Source organism: Vidua chalybeata, chromosome 11, assembly GCF_026979565.1.
Source record: "Vidua chalybeata isolate OUT-0048 chromosome 11, bVidCha1 merged haplotype, whole genome shotgun sequence".
NCBI lineage: Eukaryota > Metazoa > Chordata > Aves > Passeriformes > Viduidae > Vidua > Vidua chalybeata.
In genome coordinates, this window is record NC_071540.1 from 20,562,491 (window position 1) to 20,572,401 (window position 9,911).

Sequence of the window (9,911 nt, forward strand, 5' to 3'; positions counted from 1 at the left end):
CCCCGCCCCGGGGTCTCTTTGTCCCCAGGGGCTGCTGATGGGCATGGGCAGTGCACTGACCACCAGTCTGTCCATGGGAGTGACACTGGTGGCATTGGGCATTCCTGCTGTTAAATCTCTCCTGGCCTGGGCAGCCAGAGCCCTGCTGCCACCCCAACCCCCTGAGATGACAAGGGTGTCAAGGGTGGCATGGAAGGGCACAGCAGCCTCTGGCCTTGGCAGGACCCTGAGCTCTGGGGATCTCCCAGTGGCTCCAGGATCAACTGCTGACACATGTGATGGGGGTCCCAGGGGGTCCCCTTCCATAGGGTCCCCTTCCCCAGCCGTGCTGTGCTTTGGCACAAAGGGGTATAGGGGAAGCTGGGGACTGCAGCATCCTGAGGGGTCCTTCCTGCCCGAGGGGTCCCTGCTGCAGAGCTGGGATCTGGGGCCGTGGTGTGGGGGCACCCTGGGGTACTCCTGGCTCCTGTCACCCACCAACACCCCCTGCTCCCACTGCCCTGGACGGGAGAGGCATGGAAAGCACGAGAGCTGCGTGGCTGGGGCTGGGAATATCAGAGGCACGAGGAGCCGTGGGTACCTGGGACGGGCAGAGCACCTGGGGTGTAGAGGGTACCGGGGGCTGGTGGGGTACTGGGGGTACCACGGTACCGGGGACCGCGGGGGAAGTACCACACCAGTACCGTGGGGGGTTCCGGGATACCGGGCGTCGGAGGTACCGGGAATATCGGGATTCCGGGTGCGGGCGGGGCCGGACCGCCTCTCGTCGGGGCGGGACAGGGCGGTTCTCGGCGGGATCGACACCTGCGAGGAGGGATCGGGAGGGGACCGGACGCACCTGCGACTCCGTGGCGGCAGCGCCCGATCCCTCCGGCACCAACCGGCACCGGCTATGGGGCGGCGGGCGGGTTGCTCGGTCCCGCTCTGCCTCCTCTTGCTCCTGCTCCAGGTGAGCCACGGAATGGGGCGGCAGGACCCCGCCTGAGACCCTGCCCGGGGCAGCGGGATCTTGCTCGGGACCCTGCCCGGTGCTAACGAATCTCTCCGGGCAGAGCGGGCAGCGGCTGTGCCAGCGAGCAGCGTCGTGCCAGCCCGGCTTCGCCGCCGAGACCTTCACTCTGACGGTGCCGCGGGACAGCGTGGCGGCGGGACGGGCCCTGGGACGGGGTAAGGACACGGGGACAAGCGGGTATGGAGGACAGGGTGGCTGTGAGGATGAGGACGGGACTATGGGTACAGGGGGGTGTGTGGGACAGGGGTGGCAGTGGGGGACATAAAGCCGTGTCTCCGTGCCCGAGTGGTGCTGGCGTGGCCACGGGGATGGCGCTGTGGTGGTGGGGACAGTGCCATGACGATGGGGACAGGCTTTGCTGTGGTGGCAGGTGGCATGGGGGACCTGGTGTGTCCACACGCAGCGGCGGGGCCACACTGAGGGCACTGCTGGTCCCGGCGCAAGCAGCAGTCAGGGGTCCTGGCACGGCGGGACGGCGTCGTGGCGCGGGGGCAGCGGCAGCCGCTCCCCGGGGTGCGCCGGCGCGGGCGGCGCTGACTCAGGCACCGCAGACCTGTCGGGGCCGGCAGGCTGGGGTGTGGGGCACGCAGGCGCCTGCCCTGCCCCGTGCCTCACCTGGCACCTGGGTTCACCAGGGTGAGCCCCGCTTTGGACCCACTGTGTAGGCCCCCTTGCCAGCTCTTGGCATGGGGATGGGCACCAGGATGGGCTCCTGGGCTTTTGGGGATGTTGGTGTCGCACTATGTTGGCACTAATGCCCTGTTCTGGTATGGCAAGGGGGCACTGGGGACTCGTGCTGGGGACCTGCTGCCACTCTGGGGCCTCCAAAAGGGACTCAGTGGGCTCTGGGGCTGTGTGCAGTGGCTGTCACCATCTGCACCAGTTCGTGGCTGAGAGTGGTGCTGGCACTGCAGTGTGTGTGCCAGGGTGGCTGGGTGGGCACAGGGCTGAGGGGTTCTGAGCACCCAGTGCTGCACCAAGGCTCCCAAACATCCTCGGCTCCGTAATGGCTTCGCCTGGGAGAGCCAGGAATCGGACCCTGCCCCATACCCCAGGAATTGTGTTTGTTTGCCTTGTGGTTGATCATTAACGTGCACAAGTCGATGTTCATCAGGGCTGGGCCTGATACGAGGGTGATGGGCAGCCCTGTGACTTCCCTGCAGCACCAAGACCTGCTGGAAATCCTCTGTCCCGGTACCAACATTTTCAGTTTTGGGTTCCGGGCACAGCCAGGGCGTGGGAGGAAGGACGGGACTGTCTGCCCTTGAGGCCTGTGTGGCACCCAGTGATTCATAGCTGTGCCACGGCAATGCCAGCCGTGGGGTGGCCGAGCCTGCTGGATGCCAGGCCATGCTGAGCCACAGAGCACCCCAAAGCTTGCAGCCAGGCTGATGAGCCGGCCTGTAATTAGCTCGATGAGTTGAGCGCGGTGTTTTCCCTCCAACAGGCCCAGACAAGCCCCACGCGGCGCCTGGGCGGCGAACAGCAACACCTGCGCGGGGGCTGCGGCACCGCCAGGGCTCTGCTCTGCGGGTCGGGGGGCTCTGGGGTGGTGGGGATGTGGTGGGGGCTGGGATAGTGCCCGTCAGTCCTGGGTGGAGAAACCTCGAGAGTCCGAAGTCACAGCGAAACTGGGGTGACGTCAGTGGGATGTGTCACGCGCAGCACCTTCACCCTGGGGTGAGCCCCCTGCCCTGGCACAGCTGCACATGCACAACACACGGGGCGGTGGCACTGCAGGGATGGGGACACCCTGCTCTGCCTGTGCCCAGCCCCATTGAGACCTCACAGGACGGGGGGGCACAGTCTTTGGGGGGCTGCCCTGATCCCCTCTGTGGGGTCTCAGCCCCACACCCTGTTTGGCAGCCTGGTTGTACCAGTCTGGTTGTCTCAGTGTCCTGTAGGTGGTGGTGGGGGACTGAAGTGGGGGGATCCCCCTTGAAGTGGGGGGGGATCCCCCTGTCGGACTCTCTGAGCTCTTCTATTCTCCCACCCCCATCATTCCCAAGAGAGGGCCCCCCCTCCACCCCCCCAACTCCCAGCCCCAGGGAGAGGAGGGCTGGGGCCAGCCCTCCTTCAGCCGAGCTGGAAAAACAGGTTGTGCACAGCCAGGTGGGAAGGGGGGGAGTTGGAGGGGGAGAGCGGGAAGGGGGGAGCGGGTTCTGAGCACCCTCCTCGAACCCAGTGCGAGCTGAGCACTGAGCGCTCATTGCAGCCAGTGTGGGGCTGGGGGCCCCGTGCCGCCCCTCGCTGCACCCACCGGGCCCCGAGCCAGGGCCAGGGCCGAGCCCTGGGGCTGCGCCTGCGGCTGCCTCTCCTTCCCCGCCTGCCCCGACACGTTCCTGCCGAGCCGGCCCCACCGGCTCCGCCAGCCCTGGCCGGGGGTCCCGCCGTGGGGCTGAGCGGGGCTGGCATCGCGCCGGCGGGTCCTCCCGGGCCGGGTCGGGGGCACCGTGGTGGGCAGGGGGGCAGCGATTGCACCCCCCTCCATCCCACAGCCACCCCGCATTCCTGGGCTGCTCGTGGGCTGACGTAACCCACGGGCCCCGTTCCATTCCGTTCGTGCCCACCCCGGCACGTCCCCTTGCCGAGGCGCGGGTCACGCCGGGGCGACGGTGGCAGTGCTGGCTCCGGGGCCTGGGTGCCGCTGGCTCCAACAGCCCTCTCTCAGACAAAGGATGTTTGTTCGGGAGCGCGGCCGGCTCATGTGATGCCCGCTGACCGATGCCTCGTGGCGGCCCAGCTCTACTGCGCACAGCCGGGTGCCCAGCTAGTGACATCGGGCCCCCACCTGCCCGCTGAACCTGGGGTTGGGGGTCGCGGAGGTACCTGGGCAGGTTGAGGGGCCAGTGCAGGTGAATGACTGCTGCCCTTGTTTTTATTGAAAAAGCAGCTGGAGCAGCATGGGCACAGTGGTGGTGACATGCTATGCTCGGGGACACGCTGTGCCACAGAGATACACCCACACGGGGATGTGCCGTGCCTGGTGCCATGCCATATGTGGTGCTGGGGACTGGGACATGCTGTGCCAGGTGCCACTTGCCCCATTGTCACTGTCCAGCAGGGATCCCCTGGCACAGTAGGTCCTGCCATGTCCCATCCTGGAGCAAAGCCAGGGCAGGGATGCACTGTGTCTTGTGCCCAGGATGGAATCCTGGCAGGGCATCTGTCACTGTGTGTGGAGCATCCCCACCACTGCTGTGACCCCACACCCCAGGCTGCTGAAGTGGGGCTGTGCTGTGTGTGCCCATGTCCCCAGAACCCTCTGCCACTCGGTCCCTTGTCCCCAGTGAGCTTTGTGGACTGTGGCGAGTCACACCGTGCCGCCTTCCTCCCGGATGACACGCGCTTCAAGGTGAGCAGGGATGGCATTGTCTCTGCCACCCGGCCCCTGCAGCTCCAGCAGCGGGAGATCACCTTTGCTGTGCACACCTGGGACACCACGGGCAAGAAGCATTCAGCCAAGGTGACCCTGCGCCAGCGGTGGCACCAGCACCGACACCATGAGCAGATGCAGCAGGTAAAGCACAGACCCACTCCCTGGGCTCACAGCAGCCCCTGTCTCTGGTGCAGAGGGCACTGAGCAGAGCCACTGTCCCAACAGGACACAGTACCAGACATGCTGATCTTCCCGGGGCATGGGCACGGCCTCCGGCGGCACAAGAGGGACTGGGTCATCCCTCCCATCAACTGCCCTGAGAATGAGCGGGGGCCCTTCCCCAAGAAGCTGGTGCAGGTATGTGTCCCCACAGGAACCAGGCAGGGTCCAGGGGCGTCCCCAGAGTGCTGGGACATGTCTCCACCCGCTTATTCCTGCCTCGCTGCCAGATCAAATCCAACAAGGACAAGGAGACCAGGGTTTTCTACAGCATCACGGGGCAGGGAGCGGATACCATCCCCGTGGGTGTCTTCATCATCGAGCGGGAGACGGGGTGGCTGGAGGTGACAAAACCCCTGGACCGGGAGGAGAAGGATAAATACGTGGTGAGTGAGGGGGCATCTGTGGCGGCACGGGGACAATCCTGGGGACTGCACACACACTGACTGTGCCCTTGCAGCTCTACTCCCACGCTGTGTCGGCCAACGGGCAGCCCGTGGAAGACCCCATGGAGATCATCATCACCGTCACTGACCAGAACGACAACCGGCCCGTCTTCACCCAGCAAGTCTTTGTTGGCTACATTGAGGAGAACGCAAAGCCGGGTACGTGGGGGGCTCTGAGCTGGGACCATACAGAGAGATCCCTGAGAGGAAGCAGTGCCACGGTGTCTGGTGGATTCTGTCCCTTCATTAAAATCTCCCTGGCTTGTCCCCGTGTCCAGGCACATCTGTGATGACCGTGAACGCTACGGATGCAGATGATGCGATCAATGTGAACAATGGCATCATCGGCTACTCCATCCTCAGCGAGGAGCCCAAGGGTGCACAGCGCATGTTCACCATCAATGCTGAGAAGGGCATCATCAGTGTCATTGGCACAGGACTGGACCGGGAGGTGGGCACCTTGCCACAGCCCAAGGGAACCTGCGGCTACTCCACAGTGGGACATGCCGTGGGGAGAATGGGATACTGCAGCCCTGGGGTCCATCTGGTTTTGGGATGTGACATCTCTGGGTCACGGTTCCTGGCTGTAGGGGTGTCTACTGCCTTAAGCCCACCAGGAGCTATGCTGGGGACCCTCCAGGATCCCCCAGCCTTGCTGAGCCCTGGAGTGGGTACAGTGCCAGCCCCTTGGGTGGGCAGCTGGGACATCGGCTGCCTCTGTGCCAGCAGGAAACAGCGAGGTTGGAGAAGGGTGGAGGAGCAGGCAGGTGATACCTGGTGGAGGGGAACACCCCAGTCCCCACCAGCCCTGACTGGGGTGATTTTGCTCTGCAGACCACTCCCAACTACACACTGATCATCCAGGCTGCAGACCAGGAAGGCACTGGCCTGACCAACACTGCCACTGCCATCATCAAAGTCACTGATGCCAACGACAACCCTCCCGTCTTCAACCCCACCACGGTACCACCCAGCCCCAGCCACTGCCCTCCCCGGCCATTGTGGCACAAGCCCCCTCCTGGGGTGCCTGGGGCCACACAGGTGACTGTCCCTGTCCCATCTTGCAGTATGAGGGGTTAGTGGAAGAGAACCAGGTGGGGGTGCTGGTGGCCCGGCTGCATGTGACAGACCAGGACCTGCCAGGCTCCCCAGCCTGGCACGCCGTCTACCGCATCCAGAGCGGGGACCTGCAGGGCGACTTCGAGATCACCACTGACCCCAAAACGAACGATGGGCTCCTGAAAACTGCCAAGGTGGGTCCTGCTGCCACATGGCTGCCTCAGCACCAGCTGACTCCCTGCTGGCACTACTTGGCTTCTCTCCCACCCCCAGGGCCTGGATTATGAGACCCAGAACCGGTACAAGCTCGTGGTGTCAGTGGAGAACGAGGTCCCCTTCACTGTGGCCCTGAATCCTGCCACAGCCACTGTCCTGGTGGTGGTCACGGATGTGAATGAAGACCCGATCTTCATACCCCCGGTCAAGCAGGTGGAGGTGATGGAGGATGTGCCAGTGGGATACCAGATCACCTCCTACACAGCCAAGGACCCCGACAAGGACCAGAGACAGAAAATCACGTGAGTGGAGGGTGATGGTGGCAGGGGCTTTGCTGGGATGTCCGAGGGGCCCCGTGTGCCCCTTCCTCCCCCCCTCCTGACCCCTGGCTGCCCCCAGGTATCGCATGGGCAGCGACCCCGCGGGGTGGTTGGACATTGACTCTGAGAACGGCATCATCACGGTAGCCCAGCCACTGGACCGGGAGTCGGCACATGCCATCAACAGCACCTACAAGGCCATCATCCTGGCAATAGACAATGGTGAGGATGGCCAACTGCTGCCCCTGTGCCCATCTCCATGTCCCCCCATGGAGTGCAGGCCCCTCCCTGGGTGCCTGGCTGACTCTTAGTCCCACAGGGTCACCAAACTATGGCACCGGCACGGGGACGCTGCTCCTCCTGCTTCACGATGTGAATGACAACGGGCCCGTGCCAGAGCCCCGGAGCTTTGACATCTGCAACCGGCAGCCCGAGGAGCAGACGCTGAAGATCATCGACAAGGACCTGCCCCCCAACACCCACCCCTTCAAGGCAGAGCTGATGCACGGCTCTGGCAGCAACTGGACTGCCAGCATGGTGCAACCAGGTGGGTGCCACCTGCTCTGGTGCTGGGCCCTGCAATGAACACTAGGCTGGGGACCTGCCATGGGGAAAAGTCCTGTGCCAGTGCCAAGGGTGTTCCCAGACCAGAACTGGGAAAGGGGCTGGAGCACCAGGAGTGGCTGAGGGAGCTGGGGAGGCTCAGGAGGAACCTTCTCACTCTCCACAACTTACTGGCAGGAGGGTGGTGCAGCCAGGTGAGGGTCAGGATCTGCTCCTAAGATACAGGACAAGGGGAAACAACCTTGAGTTGTGCCAGGAAAGATTTAGGTTGGATATCGGGGAAAATCATTAATGGAAAAGGTGCTTAGGCATTGGAAGAGGCTGCCCAGGGCAGTGGTGGAATCCCCATCCCTAGAGGGATTTAAGAGCTGTGTTGAATGTGGCACTTGTGGAAATGAGTCAGTGGTGGCCTTGGCAGTGCTGGGGGATGGCTGGACTCAATAATCTTGGACACCTTTTCCAACCCAAATGATTCTGTGGTTCACCAAGACGAGGTGAAGCTGAGCATGAAGAAGGAGCTGGAGCCGGGCGAGTACAGCATCTTCCTGAAGCTGCTGGATGCGCAGGGCAAGGAGCAGATCACGCCGGTGCGAGCCCAGGTGTGCAGCTGCGAGGGGCCGGCCAAGAACTGCGAGCGGCGAGCGTTCATCTCCGGTGGCATGGGCGTGCCCGCCATCCTGGGCATCCTGGGGGGCATCCTGGCGCTGCTCAGTGAGTACCCGGCAACGAGGATGGGAGGGACAGAGTGCGGGTCACCCTCTCCCTGCTGCCCTGAGACCCCCTCCCTGTGCCTGCAGTCCTCCTGCTGCTGCTGCTGCTCTTCGCAAGGAGGAGGAAGGTGGTGAAGGAACCACTGCTCCCACCCGAGGATGACATGAGGGACAATGTGTACCACTACGACGAGGAGGGCGGTGGCGAGGAGGACCAGGTGGGCTGGCTGTGCTTGCTGGACCCTGCCCGCCAAGTGGTGGTGGCGGTGCCCGTGGCTGTCCCTCGAGCCTTGACTCCTCCTGTCCCCGCAGGACTACGACCTGAGCCAGCTGCACCGGGGGCTGGACGCCCGGCCCGAGGTGATCCGCAATGACGTGGCCCCCCCGCTCATGGCGGCCCCCCAGTACCGGCCCCGCCCCGCCAACCCCGACGAGATCGGAAACTTCATCGACGAGGTGAGTCCTGACCGGGAGAGCCGTGCGGGTGACGCGTCCCTGCCACACCGGCGCAGGGGACACAGGTGCTGACCCCTCTGTTCCCCCAGAACCTGAAGGCGGCCGACACGGACCCCACGGCCCCCCCCTACGACTCGCTGCTGGTGTTCGACTACGAGGGCAGCGGCTCGGAGGCCACCTCGCTCAGCTCCCTCAACTCCTCTGCCTCCGACGGCGACCAGGACTACGACTACCTCAACGACTGGGGGGGCCGCTTCCGCAAGCTGGCCGAGCTCTATGGCGGCGGCGAGGAGGACGATTAGGGACCCCCAGCCCGCTGCTGCCACCTCATTTCACTCCTCTGGACACACGTCGGTCTCTGTCCGGGGTGGCCAAACCCCCTCCAACACCGCCTGAACCCCGCGCCCATGTCTCCCTCAATGAGAAAAGCTCAGGCTCGCTGGGCATGGGGGGTTTCGGGGTAGTCTGGGTGTTTCCTGGCCCTCTTGGCTCCAGGGCATGGAACAGTTTAGTCCATTCCCTATCCTGGAACTGAGGTGCTCCCAGCTGTGGGGGGGCAGGATCATGTCCTTCTTCCCTTTCCCATGAGGGGAAAAAGGGTTTCTCTGGCAGTCTCCAAAATACCTCGTGCTCCCAGCCCCACACAGGCTCAGACTGCGTACCTAGTGATGGAGAAGTGCAATGAGGCACTCCGTCAACACAGACCAAAGATGCACCATCACAGGGAATTGTATTTACTACAGTATGTACAGGCAGATTTCTATTTTTCTGTATCCCAGATTATGGTTTGATTTCCTCCCGTGTCGTGCCAGTTGTAATTAGCGTGCTGTCACTGAAAGGTGCTTTCCAAAATCAAAGGGCTTTCCCAAAATCCTGACCTCTGAGTTTAGCTGTCATCACGGTTTGTATTTTTTATCATGGGAAAAGGGTCTGATGCGAGCTGGGAAACCAGCAGTGGCCAAGTGTTGATTGCATGGTTTTTATATAAAATTGAAATAATAAATTGTTTTAAGAAAACCAAACAACTTGTCTGTGCGTGAGGCTCTGCCGGTGCTCAAAGGCTTTACCTGCTGCGCAGGTGTGGCCACGGCCCCCTCCACAGGGAAAGCAGAATCACGGAATGTGGAAACCCAGGGCACCGGGAATATTTCTCTCTCTGCTCTGGGGTGCCCTGACCCCCAGGGGAGAACTGACTTTGACCCTCGTTCATGGAGAAAACTTCCAAAGACTCAAGGTAAATGAGAAACCACAAAAATGTGAAATAGGTTGTAGAGAGTAGTGTAGTATGTCACATGGGTGAGAAATTTAGGTTTTAGGATTTTTAGGATGTTATAGATGGATACAAGATGGAGGGTACAGGGTGTTGTCTCAAGTTCCTTTCTTCTTTCTTCTTCCTCCTCTTTCTTCTTGGGTTTCGGTGGTATCTTGTAACTGGGTAGAAAAATCTGCATTGCAGGTCTTTAGGGGTCAGTTATTGGGTTAGAAAGGAAAATTATTTAGGTGTCACTTCTTAATTGGGCAGCTTAGTTT

The 9,911-nt window shown here is 62.4% G+C and overlaps 1 protein-coding gene across 1 annotated transcript; it reads left to right on the top strand.

Annotated features, from left to right (window-relative positions):
• Positions 1–821: 821 nt before the first annotated feature.
• Positions 822–9,700, top strand: LOC128793347 (cadherin-1-like). The gene is made up of 16 exons (XM_053952421.1): positions 822–949; positions 1,053–1,167; positions 4,303–4,532; positions 4,617–4,748; positions 4,841–4,996; positions 5,071–5,215; positions 5,335–5,507; positions 5,891–6,019; positions 6,124–6,309; positions 6,389–6,633; positions 6,731–6,873; positions 6,971–7,198; positions 7,705–7,926; positions 8,013–8,143; positions 8,238–8,381; positions 8,471–9,700. Exons 1-16 carry the CDS (start codon positions 893–895, stop codon positions 8,681–8,683), a joined length of 2,649 nt encoding a protein of 882 aa, XP_053808396.1. The 5' UTR covers positions 822–892; the 3' UTR covers positions 8,684–9,700.
• The last annotated feature ends 211 nt before the right edge of the window (positions 9,701–9,911 follow it).